General features: G+C 36.5%; 1 protein-coding gene across 1 annotated transcript in view; it reads right to left on the bottom strand.

The window, feature by feature from the left end:
- SPATA17 (spermatogenesis associated 17) overlaps nt 1–25,170 on the bottom strand; it is a 278,409-nt gene that overhangs the window by 205,725 nt on the left and 47,514 nt on the right. The window contains exon 4 of the mRNA XM_036754828.1: nt 2,030–2,080. Coding sequence (XP_036610723.1) covers nt 2,030–2,080 — 51 coding nt within the window. The remainder of the gene's footprint in view (nt 1–2,029; nt 2,081–25,170) is intronic.

Here is a 25,170-nt window from a genome sequence, read left to right as displayed (position 1 = left end):
TGTTTTAATTTGCATTTCTCCAATCAATAGTGAGTGGGAATATGAAGCTCTAGTTCTTAAGAAGCAGTGTTTTCTGGGCCCAAGATTTCTCTAATACAATCTAGACCTCACCAATAACAGTAAAGCGACCAGGGTTTCTATGTTCTTTTCATGACCATGCCAAGAAACCCAGGATACCCTGCGCTAATACAGATACTACCCTAACATCCTGCCTGCCATGGATTAGGTGGTTTTGAGAAATAGGTGGTAAAAGTATTTGCAGCTGAACTTTAATTCCTTGCTACTTAGATTCTATTTTAATTTGGTTTTTTTTTTTTTTTGCATTACATATCATTTTCCTATTTGGTATACATGGGGAAGATTCAAAGGAAAATAGATAGATAGATGAAATAAACTTAAACACCTACTATGTGCTAGGCATCGTGCTAAGCACTTTTTACAAATTTTATCTCATTTGATCCTCACAACAATCCTGCAAAATAAGTGCTATTAGTATCCCAATTACACAGTTGAGGAAACTGAGACAAACAGAGGTTAAATAACTTGTCCAGGGTCACACAGTCCTTTGGTTCTCTCCTATTCAGTATCTTTGTCAGACTTGCATGAAAATACAGGTGACATTTATTAAATTTATGGAAGACATAAATCTGGGTGTGATAGATGACACACTGAATGATTTTAACAGGATCAAAAAGATCTCAACTAACTGGAACAATAAATAAACTAAATCAAACAAGATAGAATGTCATGGGGATAAATGTAAATAAGGTTTTGTTCCAAGCTTCAAAAAACCATTTATACAAACTGAGTTATTAAGGGTAAATTAGAATTTTTTTGAGACATGGCCAGATAGTTGATGAGAAAATTATTTTGTAGTGTCAAGTCAGTGGAACAACAGTTTCATTTAATAATGTGAAGTATTAAAAAAAAGAAGGCTGATTTCAAGACCAACAATACTTGTGATCTTTGTATTTAGCTGCGTGGATATATTACAGCAGAGGACAACTCTTCAGTGCTTTCAAGTTGGTCATTATGAGTTGATGTAGTCAACTTTACCACTATGCAGCCAAACTTGTAATGACGCTACTTGAACTTAGGCTATTATTCAGACAGAACACATGAAGTCCCTCTGTAGAATGCATACCCAGTCTTTCCAGCATGGTAGGACCCATCAGAGCTGACAGTCTACTGACATAGCCTTCAAGAAAATCGGGTCACCTCTGTACCATACTGAATCATAAGAACAGATTTTTAGTAGTTGGTCCAGGAAAAGTAGGTCCACTATAAATTGGTCCTGGTTTAATAACTTCTGGATTATTGCATTCAGTTTTGTACACCATATTCTATGAGATACATTGAACAATTGTAGCATGGCCAGTGTAGGTTGACCAGGATAATGAGAAGACTTGAAATTCTGCATATACAGAATAGTTGAAGGAACTAGGAATATTTAGCCTATAGAATAGAAGACAAGGATAAAGATAACTTTTCAAATATGTGAAGAGTTATCATGTGGGAGAGGGATAATTTTTATTCTGTGTGACCTAAGTTATATGCCAGTAGGTTGGGTCCAATATAAGAAGGAACAAACAAGCAATTAGAGCTGTCTAAAAAGGGTTGCCTTGTGGAATACTGTGGTTTTGCCACTAGAAATAACCAAGCTGAATGATACTTGTCATGAATGTTTTGAAGGGGACTTATATATTTAGTAGAATTTGGAGCCTATATGACTTTCTATTTCTTCTATTAAAAGAAGCTTTATTTCTCATATCTAGGGTATTTCTCTTACTATGTCTTTGAAACACAACATATTAAAACACATACATTTATATGATTTATATCTTGCCATAATTTTTAACAACGCTCAGATTATTTAGTATAACTTTAACTTTTTAACTATATGATATTTCCTCTCCTTACCATCAGCATATCAATCAAGTTTATATTATTCTAGTTTGCTCATTTTATTAAAAGCAAATTCAGAGCACAATTGACTTTTCATTTGTTTAACAAGTGAAGAAATATTTACCCTGACAGCCATTTCATTGTAGAAATTCATCTTCATAGTCAAATATGCTGTCTGTGAATCAAGAAAAAAAAAAGATGGCATACATTTCAGTTACACAGAGACAGTGCTCTTATTTTTACATATAAAAGATAAGAATCTTTATACATAATACATAATAAGAGTTCTAGGCTTAGAGAGAATAAAATCAAACTTTGTATTGAAGAGATAGGCTTCGTAATACATAATGCAGGCTTAACCAGAAAAATCTATGGTAGTCAAACTAGGAGCTAATGGAGATATATGATCATAAAATGCTCTCCGCTGAGTTTGATAATCAATGGTGCTCTACTGAGAATAGAATAACAAAGCAGAAATATTCACAAGTGCTGGTGACATGTAGTATTGTATGATTTATTCACTGGGGTTCTTTTAGCCAAAACTCACAGAAACATAAAAGGAATTCATATTTCAAGACGTCTGGTTTAATGAAAAATTCAAAGAAATGCTGTCTTCAGTCGAAATCGTTCAAGGATACGGATGCAGTGATGGAGCAAAATTGTGCCTTCCAACCATCTGTACAAAATGTTATGTACTTAGCTGCCTCCTGAGTAATCCTTGGGAATTTTGTTTCATTTAATATTCATTTTAACACCATAAAATCATAAATACACTGATATCATGTTATAGTGAATCCTCTGATATAGAACACTTCCTAAAGTCCCAGCTTCTTTCTAGTAAAATCAGATCTTTCTACTGATGTAAAAAAATCATGGGGATTGTGAATATTCATTTGGTAACATAAGTTTTTCTAATGGCTATATATCTTTAAACTAAGTCTCAACATCTGTTCTACCTTCTAATTACAGATATTAAATTAACATAATTTGCAACTGTATCATATAAAAGTAAGACATAAGTAGTTAAACTCTTGTGTCTGTCCTTTTCAATGCTATATACAACTTTATACATTTTCCTTCATTCAGTTTTTGCTCACTCAACAAATTAAATGTCTAGTATGTGTCTTAGGTGTCTAGAAATAATCATAGGGGGAATGCTTTAACTCATACTGAGGTGCTCCCCCATGGCAAACAAGAATTCACTATAAAAGGGTTTCACTATAATTAGTGTTATTTGAATTGCCTGGTCTGATCGAAAGCAAATTGTCTGTGGAGAGCAGCAGGACTGGATTATTTATCAACAGTCTGGGCAATTAAGAAACAGTTGGCTGCAATATGTTATTTACAAATGAACACAATGATGCTACTTCATTTTAAATTCTCTTTCTTCATTACATCAAGCAAAGCATAATTCTTGTAGCTTAATTAAGGTGAATTTAAAATACTCCCTTTAATATTGTATTACTTCAACTAATATTACTGCAAACATAAAAAAATGAAATATTTTTAAAAGAAGAAGCTTATTGGAAATCTGTGCTTATATGTATTTTTTAAAGTTGTGTAATGCTAGGAAAAAAAACTTAATAACACCAGCCTTTGTTTCTTGTCCTTCTGACCAGAGCTTACCAGAGGTAACTGCTAAATTCCAATGTGTGCGTCTGGTGTGTGTGTGTGTGTGTGTGTGTGTGTGTGGGTATGTGGGTGTGTGGGTGTGGGTGTGTTGAGAGGGGGTAGTATTCAACATTTTTGTGTTTTAAATGTAAATGTAAATATGTAAATATCTGCAAATGTAAATATGTAAAAATGTAAATGTCCACTGAAAACTCTTAAATTCTGAAAAGTATAAAATGCTCTTGTATTCTATACTACTAAGACTAAAAGGTGATATGACCTTGGAACTTTGGAACTCTGATTTTTTCCTGTGCTTATAGGTTGAAAAGGAAATTTTATTTCAGCATATGTTTCTAATATCAGTACCATCACAGAGTAAAAGAAATATCCTCAAATAGTTCTTTAGCACAGATGCTTTGGGATGAAGGCAGCTTTGGGGGAAAATAATTATTAACTTTATTGAATAAAATATAAGTGAGTTGTTCTGATAAGTAAGAAATCATTCATTCACTATTCCAGATACAACTCTCATTAAAAGGGAAAAAAAGAATAGAAAAGAGATTTCCCCTCTGCAGCTTAACAAAATGGTATCAAAGTAAAAAGTAGGAAAGCAGGAAAGACAAGTAACAACTACATTTCCTTTCTACCTTCTGGTAAAAATCTAATAACTTACAGTTATGTAACACTTGAAGCATTTTTCTCACAACAATCCTTTTTGTGTAATTGTTTGTGTAATTATTAACTCCATTATACAGATGAAGAAATTGAGGCTCAGAGAGTTTAAGGTGAAAGTAGGATTTGAAGTAAGTTCCTGATTCCAGTTACACCATGTACAATTCACTTACAGTGAAAACATAATTCTTATTTTCAATATCTCATCATACTTTTTCTTTGGGACTTTGTCTTCCTGACTGAGTCTTCTAGTTTTCCCAACTGGAAGTACACATTACATTAATGAGGCATGATCCCACTGATGAAGCTCTGGAACCTTTGACATGCTCCAACTGTGAATGGTTCATACCTTCCTTAGTCAATATGTCTTATCGCCACCTCCATCCTGGAAGCCCATCATATTGAATTCAGTATAGACACCCAATCAGGTTTAGCCCTACTGCAGCTCAGAACTCCCCAGTCCAAGCAATCTACCAGCCTCAGCCACTCTAATACCCAATACCAGGGATTGTAGATATGTGCCACCACACTTAGGAATATCTCATACTTTTTCAAATTCTTCCTTCGAATTTGTGTACTAAATGTTCTCCATTCCACAGTGTCAATTAGATAAAATGTATACCAGCCATTAATACATAACCAATTTCTCCAAACAATAAAGATATTTATATCCCCAATAAGAGACAGCATAAACTAGTAAATAGTCTCAGAGTAAGGAAAACTGGAGTCCAAGTCTAGCCTCTTACACATGGTGGCTGTGTGATAATGGGACAAGTGACTTAACCTCTTCAGTACTCTATGCAACTTTCTAAGACTATGGGTTGCAGAGAAGGTTCCAGACTGCTTTGGTACAGGGGTTTTTCTCTTCTCAGAACTCCTATATGAATGAAATAATAGGTCCTGTCCTAATTTCACATAAACAAAATATTCAGTGTTTTTCTTTCCAGATATTCATTGAATTACATGTTGCAGAGAAGAATGAGTTTCACAGGCCATCTATAACAAAATGTCCCTCATTGAAAATTCCCTCTATATTATTACCAAGTAGTCATCTTGACATCACCCAAAGACCTAGAGTGACGGAAGAACATACTAACTACTTCTTGAGGCCATTCATTTTATTTTTGAATAGCATAAATAGTTAAGAAGTTTTCCATACATCAATGTTAATTATTCCTTTGTGTAATTTCCAACTATCGCTCTTGATTCCTCTCTCAAGCAGAACAGTCTAGTCTTTTCTACATAGGACACTTCTAAAACTTGAAGACGACTATCGGATCTTCCTCTCCCTCAAGGGTACTCATTCAAGGCAAACATCTCTTTCAACTTAGGTTCATGTGGAATTTTGGGCTGTTTCCTCATTACCTTAATTCCCTCCTTCTGAATATACTGCTATGTCCCCTCTTAAAATATAGCACTTAGAACAAAACACAATACTCCAGAGAAGAATATAGTACAATAATCTCTGTGTGGGCATCCCAGAAAAGTACAACCTAGCTTTCATTTTAGGAACTCCAGTGATAGGGTCCTAATTACTTTCTAAATCCATTTGTTCTGATTTTGGACAGTTCTGTCAGGAACACTTTTCCTTACAGAGACTCTATCTGCCTTTTTGCAACTTCTACCCATTGCTCTTAGTTCTACCAAGAAGAAAAGTCTGATTCTTGAATGTGAAAATCCTTCCATTAGCTGAAGACAGATATCTTCCTCAAGCTCTTCCACAAATCTTCTCTTCTCCAGAATAACTATCACCACTATCACCACTCCCAGTCCCCTATGCCCGCAGGCTATCAACCCAGGGTGTCATACTTAACTCTTCACTGTCTCTTCACACACCCCCTTCCCACCCAGTCCAATCTGTTGTCAAGGACCATTGATTTCACCTTTGCCTAAATCAGCCCCAGATGTTATTAAGTTGGGTTTTTTTCCCTGCCATATCACACATTTTGAACTTTCATCCCCCTGAAACACTCTAATTTTTTTAGATGAAGTATAGTCTAGCCATTTGTATTGGCAACCAAAAATGGGCTCCTTAGCACTTAGTCAACAAGTGCCCTTGACTAGTTTGGCTTTTTCCCCTGAACTGAATGCTGTTTGTATGTCGGACTGGAGTAAGCTTGTCGGCCCCTTCACCTTGCTTCCCTTGCTTAAGCTGATGGAAAGAACCTGTGCTTTCCCAGTCAACCCCTTCACCTTGCTTAAGCAGATTGAAAGAACCTGTGCTTTCCCCGGCGTACCTTACACCCCCGCAGAAGCTGGATGGTTAAAAGCAGCTCCCGTTGGAGCCAGAGGCTGCTACAGCCACAGCCACAGCCACAGCCGAAGCAGGAGCTGCCAGTAGCAGAGCTGACCTATGGGAGGAAGCTGAACAAGGACTTGAAGCCAGTGGGTAATCTTTTTACCATAGAGGGGGAAGCATGATTTTGCTTTACGCAATCATGCTTCTCTGTAGCCTCCTGGTTACTCTTTCAAGGCATACTTATTGGGCCTGGAAGCTTTTGATCAATATATCAAAATGGGGTTGCTGGTTCATGGGTTGGTTACTGTGGAGCCTAAATATATGTTTTGATTCTTCTGCCTTCTACTTTGAGAGTTTCTTATATCCGGCGGTTCCGAACCTTTCAGACATGTTTATGATCCTCTTTGAGATTATCACACATTTTGAACTTTCATCCCCCTGAAACACTCTAATTTTTTTAGATGAAGTATAGTCTAGCCATTTCAACCTATATTATATCCTGTGAAGATCCATTCATAAAACCTTACACTTAGCATTATTATTACATTTCATCTTACTAGATTTAGTTCAATGTTCTAGTCCGTAAAGATGTTTTTAAATATGATTCTTATTTTTTCTGTATATCATCTATGCCCTCCCCAGATTTGTGTCAGTTATGTGATAAGAATGACACATAATAGGACTTTACCCAAGAAATTGATGAAAAAAAAATATTTAAAAGTATAGGATTAAGCCCTGGAAAATTCTAATGGAGACTTCCTTCTACTCTGACATAAAACTGTTAATGGCTAGGTCTTCAAGTATGATCATTCAACTATTTCTGGATTCATTTCACTGTATTATGTTCTTCCCAATTGTGCATCCTTTCTATAAGAATAGCATGAGAGATTTTATCAAACACTTTCTAAAACGAAGGTAAACAACATTACTTTTATCTATCAGTTTAGCAATCTTTCCAAAAAAGAAACTGGTTAGTCTAGCACAATATAACCCCATTATACTACTGGGAGCTCCTTGAGAGTAGGGGCTGTCTTTTGTTTTTCTTTGTATCCCTAGTATTTAGCACAGTGTCTGGCACATAGTATGGGCATAAGAAATGCTTATTAATTGATTGACTAATGAAGTTATGATAGATAGCTGGGACGCTACTTCTACTTCTTGATTCTGTAGTAAAAGATTGTGATAGGAGTGAGAGAAATAAGGACTTGAGCTGAATAAGAAGGAAATTGTGTAGATGATTTAGATGGATTTATACTAGTGAAGGAGTCAGGAGTTGAATTTGGGGAGGAGAAATTTGGTGAAACCTAGGAGAAACTGAGGAAAAATTAAGGGAGAAAAAGGCACAGATACTGGTCCATATTCTAATTCCAGGTTGAAAGTTGAGTTGGATACTGGACATTTAAAGAGAATATAGCAAGATTAAGGTGGTATACAGCAGATCAAGATTAAATGGGCAATTTTGTTATATAAAATTTTAAAAGTTTTTGCACAAAATTAAAAACAGGGCTCTAGTTGTGAAAAGCTCTTAGACTTAGCTAAATAAAATAAAAATTTTGCTAATACAAAATGTTATTTCTATGGTAAGCATTTCTAGGACTATGTTGAATAATAGTAGTGACAAAAGGCATTCTTTATTACTAGTTTTATTAAGGAAAGCTTATAGTGTCTTAGACAGATACTTCTGTTCATATTAAGAAAAGATCCTTTTACTTTTAGGCTTTCTATCAGTTTAAAACTATGGCTTCCTTACAAATATTTTATTTGAAATTGTTGTATTAATGGTTTTCCTGATAATGGTTTATACATTTTTCTGCCTTATCCCACCCTGGTTTGAAAATGAGGCCCATATCTATATCATAGAAAGAGTTTCCTAAAATGCCTTTTTTACTCTCATTTTTCACAAACTGTTTAGGCAGCATAGCAAGTAGGAGGTGTACTGAATAGTGTTAGGCTTGGAGTCAGGAGGATCTGGCTAAATTCCTGTTTCAGACACATTAGTACACTAGCTCACTTGTAAAATGTAACCTCAATCTGAAAAACTAAAATAATAACCACCTAATTCACAGATTTATAGTGAGGATCAAAGGAGATAATGTATAAAAAAAGTATGTTGAAAAACTTAAAGCACAATACCAAGCAGCCAATGGCAAATCGGAGAAAAACCTGGAATTTTGAGCACTCTATGAGGGGAAGCTATGAGAGGAGTTTTTTTGCTATGGCCTCCAAGCTGCCACTCAGAGGGACAGAAGCGACTGAGAGTACTGATGAAGTTAATCTAGGAAAGTGAGATTTTGGATGGCTGAATCAGTCATGCCCCTGTGGTCTTAAGAAGTAAGAACAATCACTGAAGTCATCATTCTTGGAAGTTAAAATGAACAAGCTATCTCCATTGGTTTTTTCCTTTGCACCTTCTCTAGAAAGCAGCAAGGCAGAGAGCTGTGTCTATCCATTCCCACCCCCCACCAGTAATGGCATCTTGAACTGAAGCAATTTAGCTTCTTTGCCCAACAGAGAGCAAGTCCAGAAAATCTAGCTGTGGAATTAGGTTTAGTTGCAGTCAAGAAGTAGGCCCAGGGAACCCAGCAAAGTGATATGCCCAGCAGAGACATCGCATCCAGGGAGAGCAGCATAAGGATACCAGAAGAGAAAATCTATAGGAGTCCTAAAGTGTAAGAAAAGTGACTTACTGTAGACATGTGTTCCCTGTGTCTGTGCCTCTCTACTAGTGTGTTCTTTGTGCACCCATTTTTCTCACTGGGTTATATATATTTATGGAATAATATGCCCATGTTTATAGGGGACATGTTTTATTCCTAGTTTATGCTATGTCATTTTGGTAAATGCCTCTGCTTCAAGTTAAGTATGTCAAATGTCACACTATGAAAGGTGAAAATACAGTGGGAGGGTGTGGGAGGAGGGCGAGAGATAAATTTAGGATTGTAGATTCACAGAATATCTCAAATATGGAGAAGTCACCCAATGGGCTACCCAACAAACATCAGCTGGGGGTGACATGCAGAAATAAGAATAGCAACAACAACTAGCATTTGTATGGTGTTTTGAAGTTTGCAAAGCACTGTGCATGTGTTATCTCATTTGATCCTCACAATGACCCTGTGATGCAGGTGCTATTATCATCCCTATTTTACAAATTGGGAAACTAAATGGATCTTTATGTTTTAGTACCTTTCTTATAAGCAGCAACTTACTGGATTTTGCTTTCTAATTTAATCTGTACCATCTTCCATTTTATTCACAGGTTCAGGTAATATTCAAGGTGTTAATTGCAAATTTAGTCTCCATATAATCCTGCTATATTTTTCTCTATGGCCTGTTATTACACTGGTATTCTTATTCAATGCACGTTAACTCTTACTGCGGGAACTCCAGGTGGGAAAAAAAAATGCCCTCTATTAATGCAGATCAGGATCTTCTGCAACTAATACTCTTATAGAATAGCCTCAGGCATGAAGAGTTTAAGTGATTTAATTAGTCAAGTACCCAACATGTGTCAGAGAGAAGAGTTGAAGCTAGGTTGCCCTGACTCTAAGGCCATCTCTCTATCTACTATGCCACATTGCTTTCCCTTTCTTTTCAATACTTAAGATATATGAATCAAATGACACAGCTTCTAAATATTTTATAGAAAAACAAAATAAATTATAAAAAGAAATAGAATAAAGATATAATAGTAGGGAATCTCGATCTGTTACTATCAGGACTAGATAAATCTAGAAAAAGAAAGAAAGAATTTCCACAATACTCAAGTTGTTTCTTTCTGGCTGCTTGCAGTATTTTCCTAGGAGATTTCTTTTTATGAGAAATCAAGATATTATAAAACAGAACCAAAGGAATGAAAAAATGGAAGACAATATGAAATAACTCTTTGGAAAAACCACTGACCTGGAAAATAGATCCAGGAGAGATAATTTAAAAATTATTGGACTACCTGAAAGCCATGATCAAAAAAAGAGCCTAGATACCATCTTTCAAGAAATTATCAAGGAGAACTGCCCTGATATTCTAGAGCCACAGGGCAAAATAGAAATTGAAAGAATCCATCGATCGCCTCCTCAAATAGATCCCAAAAAGAAATCTCCTAGGAATATTGTCGCCAAATTCCAGAGCTCCCAGATCAAGGTGAAAATACTGCAAGCAGCCAGAAAGAAACAATTTGAGTATTGTGGAAACCCAATCAGAATAACCTAAGATCTGGCAGCTTCTACATTAAGAGATCAAAGGGCTTGGAATGCGATATTCTGGAGGTCAATGGAGCTAGGATTAAAACCTAGAATCACCTACCCAGCAAAACTGAGGATCATGTTCCAAGGCAAAATATGGATTTTCAATAAAATAGAGGACTTTCAATCTTTCTCAGTGAAAAGACCAGAACTGAATAGAAAATTTGACTCTCAAACACAAGAATCAAGAGAAGCATGAAAAGGTAATCAAGAAACGGAAACTGCAAGGGACTTACTAAAGTTGAACTGTTTTGTTTACATTCCTACATGGAAAGATGATGTGTATGATTCATGAGACCTCAGTATTAGGGCAGTTGAAGGGAATATGCATGTGTATATATATATATGTTTATGTATATATATAGGTGAATGTGTATGTATCTATGTATCTATGTGTATATGTATGGGTATGTATGTGTATATATATATGTGTGTGTGTGTGTTTATATATATATGTGTTTATATGTATGTGTATATATATGTGTATGTATATATGTGTGTATATATATATATATGTAAAAGAGAGAGAGCAGACACAGAGTGAGTTGAAGATGAAGGGAAGATATCTAAAAGAAATAAAATGAAATTAAGTGATGCGAGAGCAACATAGCGAGAGAGGGAGATAGGGAGAGATAGAATGGGGTGGATTATCTTGCTTAAAGGTGGCAAGAGGAAGCAGTTCTGTGGGAGGAGGGGAGAGGGCAGGTGAGGGGGGAATGAGTGAACCTTGCTCTCATCAGATTTGGCCTGAGGGGGAATACCATACATACTCAGTTGGGTATATTACCCCACAGGAAAGAAGAGGGAGGAAGATAAAAAAAAAAGGGGGGGGATGATGGAGGGGAGGGCAGATGGGGGTGGAGGTAATCAAAACAAACACTTTGGAAAGGGGACAGGGTTAAGGGAGAAAATTCAAAAAAGCGGGATGGGTTGGGAAGGAGCAAAATGTAGTTAGCCTTTCACAACATGAGTATTGTGGAAGGGTTATACATAAAGATACATGTGTGGCCTAGGTTGAATTGCTCAACTTCTTAGGGAGGGTGGGTGGGAAGGGAAGAGGGGAGAGAATTTGGAACTCAAAGTTTTAAAATCAGATGTTCAAAAACAAAAAAAGTTTTTGCATGCAACTAAAAAATAAGATACACAGGCAATGGGGCGTAGAAATTTATCTTGCCCTACAAGAAAGGAAGGGAAAAGGGGATGAGAGGGGAGGGGGGGTGATAGAGGGGAGGGCTGACTGGGGAACAAGGCAACCAGAATATAAGCCATCTTGGAGTGGGGGGGAGGGTAGAAATGGGGAGAAAATTTGTAATTAAAACTGTTGTGAAAATCAATGCTGAAAACCAAATATGTTAAATAAATAAATTTAAATTAAAAAAAAAAAAGAAAGAAAGAAGTTAAGGAACTGAATAGAAATTTAGAAAAATTGGATGATAGATATCTGATGATCATTAACAGAAGTAGAAAAGAGAATATATGTTGTATGTATATAAATATATATGTATATCTATCTATATATAGATGTATGTGTGTATATGCTGTACATGACATATTTTCAAAAACTGATTATGACTTAAGCCATAAAACCTCACAAGTACCAAGATGTGGAAATATTATACATATCATTTACTAACCACAATGTAATAAAAATTATGTTAAATAAAGGGTCACTAAAAATATTGAAAATCTACTGGAGACTAAAAAATTGTTTAAAATTGCTAGGTTCAAGAACAAATCATAGAAATGATAGTGAATACCATTAAAAGTAATGATAACAATGAGAAAACAAATCCAAATTTTTGGAATACCACCAAAGTAGCCCCTACGGAAAAAATTCATTTCTATAAACACTTTTATTAACAAAAAAAAGAGAACGAACAGTTCAATGAATTGGCAATGCAACTAAAAATACTTAAAAAAATTTTTTTCAACAAAATAAAAACTTCAATTAAAAATCAAATTAGAGGGTGGAGCCAAGATGGTGGCTGGAAAGCAGGGAAGTGTGTGAGCTCCCCCCCACCAGGGATGCTGTGGAAACTACAAAACAACAGAGGGAAGCAGGGCTCCAGCCCAGGACAGCCTGAATGGTTGCTGGGTAAGGTCTATCACACGGAGCTGGGAGCAGAGATGAGCAGAGCCCAGCATGGGCTGCACCATGACCAACCAGACCAGGAGCTGGGCAGAACAGGCCCTAGCACCCTGAATCAGTGAGCTGTGGCAGTTACCAGACTTCTCAACCCACAAACACCAAAGACATCAGAGAAGGTTAATGGGAAAACCTGCAGGGGACAGAGTGAAAGGAGTTTGCTGTTTGGCCACCACCCTGGAGGCATCAGGTATGGTGCAGCTCTGATGAGAGAACCACAGCTGCAGTTGCTTCTGGCCCCAGGCCCACCTGGTGGGAAGAATTAAGTGGCAGATCAGAGCAGGAGTGCAGAGCCTGCTTAAGATCTGAGTCACAGTCTGGGTTGGCAGTTCTTGGGGGAGGAGGAGCACTGCTGTGGCAGAGCTTGCTGTGTAGAAATACCTCTGAAAACAACAGCACAGCCCCTCAAGCTTTGGACAAAGTACTCTATACACTACAAGCAGTCATACCCCAACGAAAAACTCAAGGGTCAAGTAGCTGGCTGGGAAAATGGCCAGGCAGCAAAAATGGACTCAGATTCAGACTCAGACTTTGGAATCTTTCTTTGGTGACAAAGAAGACCAAAACATACAGCCAGAAGAAGTCAACAAAGTCAAAGGGCCTAGATCAAAAGCCTCCAAGAAAAACATGAATTGGTCTCAGGCCATGGAAGAGCTCAAAAAGGATTTGAAAAACAAGTTAGAAAAGCAGAGGAAAAATTGGAAAGAGAAATGAGAGTAATGAAAGAAAACCATGAAAAACAAGTTAATAACTTGCTAAAGGGGACCCAAAAAATACTGAAGAAAATAATACCTTAAAAAATAGACTAACTCAAATGGCAAAAGAACTCCAAAAAGCCAATGAGGAGAAGAATGCCTTGAAAGGTGGAATTACCCAAATGGAAAAGGAGGTCCAAAAGACCACTGAAGAAAATACTACCTTAAAAATTAGACTGGATCAAGTGGAAGCTAGTGACTTTAAGAGAAATCAAGATATTATAAAACAGAACCAAAGGAATGAAAAAGTGGAAGACAATGTGAAATATCTCATTGGAAAAACCACTGACCTGGAGAATAGATCCAGGAGAGATACTTTAAAAATTATTGGACTACCTGAAAGCCATGATCAAAAAAAAGAGCCTAGATATCATCTTTCAAGAAATTATCAAGGAGAACTGCCCTGAGATTCTAGAGCCAGAGAGTAAAATAAAAATTGGAAGAATCCACAGATCACCTCCTCAAAAAGATCCCAAAAAGAAAACTCCTAGGAATATTGTCACCAAATTCCAGAGCTCCCAGATCAAGGAGAAAATACTGCAAGTAGCCAGAAAGAAACAATTTGAGTATTGTGGAAACACAATCAGGATAACACAAGATCTAGCAGCCTCTACATTAAGGGATTGAAGGGCTTGGAATATGATATACCAGAGGTCAATGGAGCTAGGATTAAAATCAAGAATCACCTACCCAGCAAAACTGAGTATCATGCTTCAAGGTAAAATATGGATTTTCAACAAAATAGAGGACTTTGAAGCTTTCTCAATGAAAAGACTGAGCTGAATAGAAAATTTGAAGCTGCTGCTGTTCTGATCACCACCTCTGAGGCCCATGGCCAGAGTTGCTGCCCTCTGGGCCATCCTCTACCCCAGTGTCATAGATTTCTCCTCCTAATCTCCTAAGTTGTCTTGGACTGAAAAATGTTTCATCCCAACTTTTTGTTAGTTCTGCTGCTCCACAATTTAAGTTGAGGTATTATTTTAAAGTTGTTTGGAGAGGAATGTTGAAAGAGTTCAGGCTGTAGTGCTTCCTCAACTCTGCCTTCTTGGCTCTTCTCTTCTACCTCTAACTCACCTAGTATCCTTACCTTGACCAGTACAAGTCTTATTTTTTCTTCTATTTTTACTATGTTATATTTTTCTATTTCTTTTGTCCATTTCAGAAAACAGTGTGGTTTATGAATTCCCATCTTGTTCATATTTCCCACTTCTTTGCTTAAATGATTTTTCTCTTGGATCCAGATTTCGAGGAATAAAAAAATCCATTTTTCTCTGTCCCCTTTATTTCTTCAGGGTATTTTAAAAAAAAAAACTTTTGTCAAGCCCATAGATGATCTCATTTTGTTTCCCCAGTGACCCCTTAAACCTGGAAGGCCCTGAGTGAGTGAAAAATACTTACTCAATGCTTGCTATACTCATGCTAAACACATATACAAAAGTGAGAGAATTTCTGTCTTACATTCTAAAGAAAGAGACAAGAAATACAGGGGGCTGGTGACTAGAGATGGGAGGTTTGACCTGGAAAGTTGTAAAGACAGTAAGCAAATAGTAGAGTAATTCACTGACAGACAATTTCCAGAGACAATGTGGTCATATTGGCTTGATTATACTTCTCAAAATGACAGATAGAAATTGGGGGTTGGAAGAAAAGGAAGGGAGGGTTATGCTTTTTTGTTTGCAGGGCAAAAGTCGGTTTGGGTAAAGATGAGGATTCACGGTTCCAAAGAGTACAAAGCCAAGAAGTTTAGCCACTAATAGGTATGGTCTTTGGCAGTCTATTTTGGAGGATGGAGTAGTATTAGCAGCTCACTAAAAACTAAAATTTACAAGAAACATTGAATTATGTATGCCCTGGATCATAATGTAGTCTTTTCAAGGTATTTGGACTTGTTTAGCTTACATAAAGTCCTTTTATCTTTGGTGTTTGTATTACAAAAACTCTGTTCAACTCTAACTTATTCAAAAAGAATACTTGAAAGTCACTGATTCCATTAAAATTTCATTTCCTCCTATAATGTTATGTTCAGGACACAGGATAAGATATTCTAGGATGAAAACCCTTTAATTTTCAGTATCATGTTTTCCAGGGTTTTCTTTCATTTTCCATAACTTGTGAGTAGACCTGGGCTACTCTGAATAGTGGTCCATGATAAACAAACTATCCTTTTTTGGATACCTGAATTTTTAAAAATTTGATCTAGAAGCACTAAATATCCTATATATTTAATACATTGCCACTATGCCTTAAAGTGCCAATGTTTCCTAGCAATTTTCTTGAAGGATTTACTGAAATAAGACATTTAGACTTTTCATTTTATCAGGTTTTTTGAGATGTGTATAATTTCTTAGTGGGGCAGCTAGGTGGTGCAGTGGATAGAGCAACAGGCCAGGAGTCAGGAAGATCTGAATTCAAATCCAGCCTCAGACACTTACTAGCTGTATAACCCTGGGCAAGTCATTAAACCCTGTTTGCCTCAGTATCCTCATCTGTTAAATGAGCTGGAGAAGGAAATGGTAAACCACTCCAGCATCTTTTCCAAAAAGAGTTGGGGACTACTGAAATGACTAAACAACAACAAAAATTATTTCTAAAAGGTTTCTCATAAAACTCTATCATCCAAGTCAGTTGTCTTTCTTAGGTACTCTAGTTGCCTAAATCTATTTTCTTAGCATCTTAAAAATCAGTTCATAAGGTCTATCAATTGAGAATCAGAAGTAGAAGTGATATCGAGAGGCAACGTCTTATGATGGAAAGAGAGGCAACCATAAAGACCTGGGTTCAAGTTCTGCCTCCATTACATACTGGTTTGGTGACACTGAGCAAGTCACTTAACCTTTAATTCTAGGCAACTCTCTAAAATTATAACTTTCAGAGAAGGCAATACCCTGAATCGGTAGAGAGAGTTTCCATAGGTGGAAGTTCCTTGTAAAAAGGATATCACAGGTCCATGCCCTATCCCTATTGTCAATGGAGTATACTATAGGCCATGCAAGAGTGTAGGGAAGGCACTAGATGAAGAACTTGGGAAGTAGGTCACAAGCCTGGGACAAAGGCAAGGTATAGTAGTGATGAAGAAACTTTATCTATGAAGACTATTTACTTATGAAGAAACTCAACACTTCACACAGGTCCTGGCATTTAGTAGGCATTTAATAAATATACACATTGACTTACTGCTCTGGAGAACAGATCCCCCCCCTCAAAATGTAGCTAATAATTTTTTTACTTGCTTTAAAGATAATTATATCCTTCCAAAGCTGGAGGAATCAAAAGAGGAAATTCCATGCTGGATATGAGTGTACCGACAAGGAGGAACTTTGCTGAGGTTGAAATGATAGGAATCTTGAAAGGAGGTGATCACTTCATCTTCATCATTACTTCTGAGTTTGTGATAGAAAAGGAAAGGAAAGCCAGGAACAGTCTGGCATGTATACTGCATTTTGCAAGAACAGACTTCAAAGCAATGAATACATATAGTTGGATCTTATGGCCTAAAATTGTATAGCTAAAGTCAGCCCAAGAGAGATGGGAATATCTGAAGAACGAAATTCTTAAGATATCAAGAGGCACTACTTCCATGAGGAGGAAAAGGAGGAATTATCCAAAGAAAAAAGATATGGATACACAAAGAACTTACCAACCAACTTAAGATTTTTAAAAGGCATGTACAGAAAATGGAAACAATACCCATAAAAGAGGATGAATACAAAACATGGCATAGTGGCAAAAGTGCTAAACTAAAGTTCAGAATACTCTGAAGTCAGTCAGGAAAGCTAAAGAGCTGTTGAGCTCTTTTCACTGCCTCATGGTACAGTGCAAAGTGTATTGGATTTGGAGTAGAAGGACCCAGATTTAGATCCTGCCTCTGCTGCTAATTGCCAGTGTAACCCTTAGGCAAGTCTCTCTAGGCCTTGATTTTCTAATCCTTAAAGTGAGGAGCTCTGACCACATTAGACTCTAAGGTCAGTTCCTCTATTGCTATAATCCTATGATGTTGCTGACCCTTATTTTGGATGCTGGACCTTATGTTTCATATTCATTTGGTATCTCATAACTAAGCCTAATCCAACTATATGTCTGAAGGACAGCTTTAAAATGGTAGAATCTCTGATACAGAAGGGACTACACTGGCAATTAGCAGAAGAGGCAGGATCTAAATCTGGATCCTTCTACTCCAAATCTAATAGCTCTAAACACTTGTCTCCTCTCATGAATAGCCTATGGCCCTGAAATAATTCTGTCCTGAAGCCAAAACCATGATGAAAACCTAATAGACTCATCCCTCAATGATAAACTCTCACTAGGTCATAGTTTCACCATTACAGTGATTCTGAACATCCCCCCCCATTCTTCATGACATCACTCAAACCCTATCCCCCATCCCCCACTGCACAATTGTGTTTATTCCCCTCAACCCAACCCCTTCCAATGTCCCGCTCTGCAAGTAACCACCTCTTCCACTGTGCTCTCTAAAATGCCAACAAAAATAACAAGACTGCTTTTATCTTAAATCTTTTCCTTTCCCACTCCTTCTATCTTCTGACTTTTACTGAGAACTGGCTCTCTCCTGATGACACAGCCACCTTGACTTCCCTTTCTAGCATGAGCTACACTTTCACTTATACTTCCGCCCTTCAATTTTCAAGATGGGGGATTAGTTTCTCCCTCTACAATTATAACAGGGTAACCTCTCCTCCTTCGAGGTTCACTCAGTCTACATATACCAGTCAATCAACATTCTGGTATCTATTGTCTATCCCTCTGGAACACATTCAAAATAAGAGTAATGAAGAGTTATTGTATTGGGATACAGTAAAAAATTTCTCAGGCACTTGTACAATTTTGGTTGACCACATTTTAGCAAAAGCTGGATTAAGATAATAATGAAACTAACAAAAAAGATAAATAAGAAAAGAGAACTGGGAATAAGTAAAAAAAAAAAACAAGAGATAGAAAAATTGGAAAAGAACGGCCTAGAAACTTAACTGACACAGAGGATAATCAAAACTACTGCTGAAATCTTAATTTTCCCAGATTTCATGTTAAAAATGGAGTACCATGTAATGGAAAGAATACTTAATGATAAACTCATAAAAATTATTGCCCTTGGATATTTAGCCAAATAGTGAACAGTTATTACTCATTTAAAAATATTAGTTAACTTGAGACATTACTGAAATATGTGATCATATAATTTTTGTAAAAAGTTAGTGTAATCAAACTTATGCTTCAGGCTATGAAATTATGACATAATGTCCAGAAAGTACTGCAAAGTTTTTAACACTGGTATCATTGTATCCTTTCAATACTATTAAATTTTCCTCAATGGATCTTTGTCAAATATCAGAAATTGTCTCTAAAACTATCAAAGAATCCTCAGACAATAATTGTCTCTACATTTTCTTTAATCTTCATTAGATGATCTCATACTTTCAAGGTGAGGTTCATTTTTCAGTGAAGCAATATGCAATGACTTATGTGTGTCCATGTAAATTATATCAGTTTTAGAATATAAGATGTGGAACAACTAGAACGATGGTAACAATATACGGGTTCTCAATAAATAATGCTTAGAGGTCACCTATCTTCTTTAAACTTCTTTTAAAGCATTCAAATACTGTATTCTAGAGATTTGAGTTCAGAAGGTGATTTAAATGGATCAGTGACATCATCAGCTCACATCTCCATATCATCCACAAATACATGGTGTGAGACTTTGTCAGATCCTTTGCACATCTTGAACTGGATATTCGGTTGGTATCCCAAACTCAACATTTCCAAAACAGAACTCATTATCCTTTGCCAAAAAGCCTTCCCTCTTACCAGCTTTCCTATTGCTATCAAGGGCACCAACATCTTTTTCAGCTTTACAACTTCAGAGTCACCTTCAATTCTTCACTATGCTCCAACCTTACTCAAATCTCTTTTGTCAGAAACTGAATCTTTGCTTTTTGTTTTGATCCATTAGCTGTAGATACAGAACTAAAAGGAGTACATCTGTATTCAAACAGACAAACAAATTTATGATCTCATTAATTTCAATTTAGTAGTACTCTCCAATGAGACAAATTTCAAAGCATACATACCTGCTCATCCTGTGTGATGCTTGTCCATATTCTCTAATAAGTTCATCACAAGGATCCACTCAAATTGCTGGAGACCTTTCTCATGTTCTCCTGACATCACAAGGGTATTGGTGGAGTACTCTGGCTATCCACCTGCCATTCTTCCTCACCACATTTTCTCTTCCTATTATACAATTCCTTGATGACATTTTTACCTCTCTTCATCTCTGAAGTTCCTCATTGGTTATATGCTAAAGGCTGCTCATATACCTACTGAAAATTAAGCTGGCAACTTGACAATGAAATCTTTGGCTATGAAAATCCATGAAACAAAGAAAAATAAAAAACATCATTTATGCCTTTATCCAAATCATTGATAAAAAAATATGCTCAATAGGCTACATACAAATTCCTAAGTACTCCACCAAAAATATTCTTTAAATTTGACATCTAACCATTAATAACGACTCTTGGTTTAGCCATCCAACCATTTCCAAATCTATATAATTGTCCTATCATCTACTTCACATCTCTCTATCTTTTTTTTGGTTAGTAAGTCAATAATTAAGTGCCTATTGTGTGCCAGGCTAAGTGCTAGGAATACAAAAAAAAGGCAAAAAAAGGTTCTTTTTCTCAAGGAGCTCATGGTTTAATGGTGGTGACATCATAAACACAGCTCTGTACAACATGTGTGTTGTAAATTGAAGATAATCAACAGAGGGAAGACATCAGCATCAAAGGAGATTGGAAACGCCTTCCTGTAGAAGATGGAGCTTTAGCTAGGATTTGAAGGAAGCCAGGGAAATTAGCAGGCAGAGATGAGGAGAGAAAATTCCAGGTTTGAGGGATAGCCAGAGAAAATGTTTTTTCACGAGCACTACATGCTAAAGTCTAGGGAAACCATATCAACAGCATTTCCCTAATAGAGTCTAGTTAGTAGCTCTAAAGTTTGTATGGCATGAAGATAGAGGGCTGGCACTGGAATCTGGCTGGCTTATGACACATATTGTACTGGGTACACTTTACCTTTCAGTACCACACACAGTTCTCTGATACCATAAGTGATAGAGGAGTCACAAGTTTGCTTCAGTATAAATAGTTTCAATATGTGAAATTCTTCACCTACTTCAATTAGATCACAGGCATAGACAAAAAAAACATGCAAACAACATTGTCAAAAAGTGAAGTAAAGTTAATCTGGTATGATTTGTTCTTCATAAAACTGTTAGAAATCTATGAGCAAGGCTTCCTTCAAAAGACACTCACTAAAGATTCTTTTCTTAACATGTACAAGGATCTTTCCAGAAATCAAGTCTGATCTCTGGCCTGTACTCTCCACTTTCTTCCTTTTTTATAGCAGGGAAAAAATTTTGTCTTTCCCCAAACCTTCAGTACCTTCTATTCTCATTGATCTCTCAAGGATCACAGACTAGGGCTTAGTAATCATGTCTACCAGTTCTTTGAATTTTAGAAGATATAGTTCTGCTAGTCCTGTTGACTTGAACTCCATCTAAGGAAGACTCAGTATTCTTTTAAAATATCTACTTATCCAGAGTATAAATTCCTTACTAGCTATTTTCACTTTGTTCTTCCAGACCACAGATCATTTTCCTTGGCAGAGAAAATAATTAAAATGAGAATTGAGTACTTCTGTCCCTCTCTCTGTGTAGTCCATAATTATTATCTAACATCTATTCTGAGCAGCAATTCTTTGTTTCACCCTTCTCTTTTCCCCAATAGAGTTTTTTTAAATACTCTTTTTTGTTGTCTTCAAGTTTTCATCACCAATTTCAACTCATTCCAAGCTTTAGCATTCTCAATATTATTCTGACCGGAACGCACTGTTATTTTGTATTCATACTATGTTACCTTCCTATGCTTCCATATTCAGTGTATCTTTTAAAAATCTAAGTTAGCTGGTGAATCTCATTTGCATCTTCATCAATCATTTTTAGACAACTTGTTTTCCTCCTCATTGTAAGTACTTTTCTTTAAGTCTTCAGAATTTCATCCCTAAGGATGTCCCATTCTGCTTAAGTTGAGTTCCCTTGCCAAATTTTAAGTTCATTAAATCCTATTTCTCCCTTAACTAAACACTTTGAAATCAGATCCCCCAAAATCTAGGGTATATGACAAACCCCAGCTTTTCTCTCTGTCTTCAAAAATTTTTAAATGGAGTGGTCATGTCTTCTAGGTTCCCATCAGCCACTAGTTCTTCCTTGTTGGTAAGAATCCAATCTAGAATAGAATTCTCTCTTGTTCTAACTTTTAGAAGTAAAAAAAACTACTATTAAGGCAAGGGATAGATAGAGAGATAGATAGATAGATAGATAGATAGATAGAAAGAAAGAGATATAAATATATATGTGTATATATGTGTATTTGTGTGTATACATGTATGTATAAACATATAGATATCTATCTGTATCTATCTAAACACACATGTGTATATATGTATATTATATATATATAATGTATATACATGTATATCGAGAGAGAGAACTATTCTTTTAGCACAGAGAGTACTCCAGCAAATTCCAGAAACCTAAAGTCTCCCATCACTTCAACATCATGTCTCTGGGCCAGGTAATTGTTTTCTATTTCCTCTTTTTTCCCCAAGCAGTATGTAGTTATACTTTAATGACAATTTCACTTATCTTTCTACTTCCACTGAGCTTCATTCAAATGCTTTGCACCATGCTTTTTCCCTTTAGTTCCTGGATTTCCTCAAAAGACTATATCTTCCTAATAGGCAATGCTACTCAGCAACCCTTTTATATATCTCCTATTCATTTTGAATTAGGTATACTATTCCAGAGCCATAATACAAATTATAATCTTCTCAGCATCTCAATGTGATACCTCTCAGTTCAAATTTGCTTCTTTGAATTAGGATCTCTAATTCATCTTTGTACATTTGTATACAGATATTCGAGGCTATGGGTCTTATTCCTGACTCCTTTCTCAAATTTTTTTCTCCTTTGAACTTCTGTGTATCTCTATTACTAGTCTTATATTAGCTTTACTCTCTATAGTATCTAGTTTGGTAGATATACACAGGCAGTTTTCTCCCTCCTCTTTCCTTCCCAATTTATGCCTCTCATTTAGCATTACAAAACTCCAGAGAAATACACTTTTATCAAACTTTTTTTTAGAATATTCCATCCCTGCCCAGGAACTTGACGTTATAATGTTTTAAGTCATAGTCCAGAAATTCAAATCCAATTCTCAGGCATAATTTTCTTAATGAGTTGTTAATTTTTCTAATCTGTCTTCTCCTTCTGATGACCTTCAATTGGCAGTAGTGATGCAAACAGCACCTGAATCCCCAAGGTCTTATGCCTCTTACCCATGACTATTTAAGCATCTACTGTTGAACAGTCTACTGTTACCAGCTAGCTAGTATCTCCTCAAAGAAGGTAACTTTGTATGAGTTGTAACTTAAGATTTTGCAAAGGATTGATGAGCAGGCTGGTCTTAATAAAGCAAAATAGGAATCAAGCAGTTTCATCATCTCCCCACTGTCCATAACTTTCTTTCTATCCTTCATAAGCAAGAATTCTAGCGCTTATCTAACCTTCTGCTTGCTCCCAACGTAACACTGAAATGCCTTGTTTACTGCCCCCAGCTTTTACCACTTGCCTTAACTCACACTAGAATTTTCCTTCCTGACAATAATATTAGAGGATCTTATACTCTTTTATATTCATTCTCAGGTACTTTGTGTTTGTCTCTTTGACATGTATTTTTAAAATCTGACATTCACAAATTCCAAATTCTGGCACACTACTTTATATACTCTCATTGCAACAAAAGTGTCTTCTTGGGTCTTTCATCTCACTCAATCTAATTTCTCCTCTAAAATTTCAGGATATAGAATCCTGCCTATCCTGTCTCTGAACTCTAAAATGTGCTCTACAACTTCTGTCATTTCCACTTAATGAATACTCCTGATAGGAGTGGTACTTGAGCTCAGCTTCAAAGGAAGCTAGAGATTGTAAAAGGTGGAGCTAAGGAGGGAGTTTAGTCCAGGTATGGGGAGATAGCCTGTGCTAAACTATAGACATAAGACAGAGATATATGTGAATAATAAAAGGAAGACCACTCTGGCTAGATTCTAAAGTATATGACAAGGAATTGGGTTTAATAAGCCTGGAAAGATGTCAGTTGAAAGCAAATTGTGAAGGGCTTAAAAAACTAAACAGACTAATGTGTATTTGAGGCAAGAGACTAAGGAATCTTGGAACTTGCTGAGCAGGAGAGTGACAGACCTGTGTTTTAGGGATATCATTTTGGCAGTTGTGTGTGTGGAAATAGACTGGAGAAAGGAAAGACTTAGGGAAAGGAGAGAAGATGTTATGCAAAGGGAGAGAAAGGAATAGGCTAGAGATGTAGTGGTAGAATCAAGATTTGGCATATGTGGACAGAGAGAGAATGAAGAATCAGAATGACTCTAAGCATGCAAACACAGGTGGCCAAAAAGACGGTGCTACCCTCAACAGAAATAGGAAAGTTCAGAAGAGGGGAGGCATCGGTAGGAAAGATGAGTCTTTTTTCAACATGTTGAATTTGAGATGCCTTTGGAATATTCCTTCCGAAATGTTCAGTAGGTAGTTGATAACAATACTAGAATTTAGAAGGAATGGGACAGAGCCATGGAGTATACTCACAATTAGGGGGCAGGACATAGATGATGGTCAAACAAAGGAGACGGAGAAAAAGAAGTTAGATAGGTAAGAGAATCAAGAGAGAAGAGGTGACAGATGGCAAAGTGGATAAAGTCTTGGACCTGGACTCAGGAAGACCTTAGTTTAAGTCTAGCCTCAGACATTTATTAGCTATTAGTAGGTACATCACTTAACCTCTCTTTGCCTCAGTTTTTCTCAACTGTAAAAATGGGAATCATAATAGGATCTATCTCACAGAGTTGTTGTGAAAATCAAATGAAATATTTGGAAAGCTCTTAGCACAGTACCTGGCACATAATAGGCACTTAATAAATATTCGTTCCCTTCCTCCAACAAAAAACTAGAAAGGAGAGAGTAGGCAAGAGGAGAGGGTCATTTAGTTAACAGTTAACATCAGAAAGAGCAAGAAGGGATTGAGAAAAGACCATCAAATTTAACTTTGGAGGGAGCAGTTTTAGTTGAGCAATGAGGTCAGAAACCAGATTGTAAAGGGTTGAGAAGTGAATGAGAGGGGAAGTAGTAGAGACAAAATGTAAACTTTTCACCCTCCACAAGGGGTTTGATTAAGAAAAGGAGAGATATAGGATGATAGCTTCAGAGGACATGGTATAATCAAGTAAGAGGGGTATTTTTTTAAGGTAAGGAAGAACTAGGAAAATTTATAGGCAGTAAGGAAGAAGAGATAATCAAATATTAGCTTCCTCAGTCTCTTAAGACACATAAAGGAATCAGAACTGTTAAGGTTCAGACTAACCAAATTTGAGTTAACTTCTATGCCAAGGACAAGTTAAGGAGGAGGTACCATCAGGTTTACAAGACCTCATGGCAGTGCCAAAACATGCTGGAGA

This window comes from Trichosurus vulpecula, chromosome 4, assembly GCF_011100635.1.
Source record: "Trichosurus vulpecula isolate mTriVul1 chromosome 4, mTriVul1.pri, whole genome shotgun sequence".
In the NCBI taxonomy this organism is placed as follows: Eukaryota; Metazoa; Chordata; class Mammalia; order Diprotodontia; family Phalangeridae; genus Trichosurus; species Trichosurus vulpecula.
Note: the sequence above shows the minus strand (reverse complement) of the source record. Positions and strands in the feature narration are given on the sequence as shown.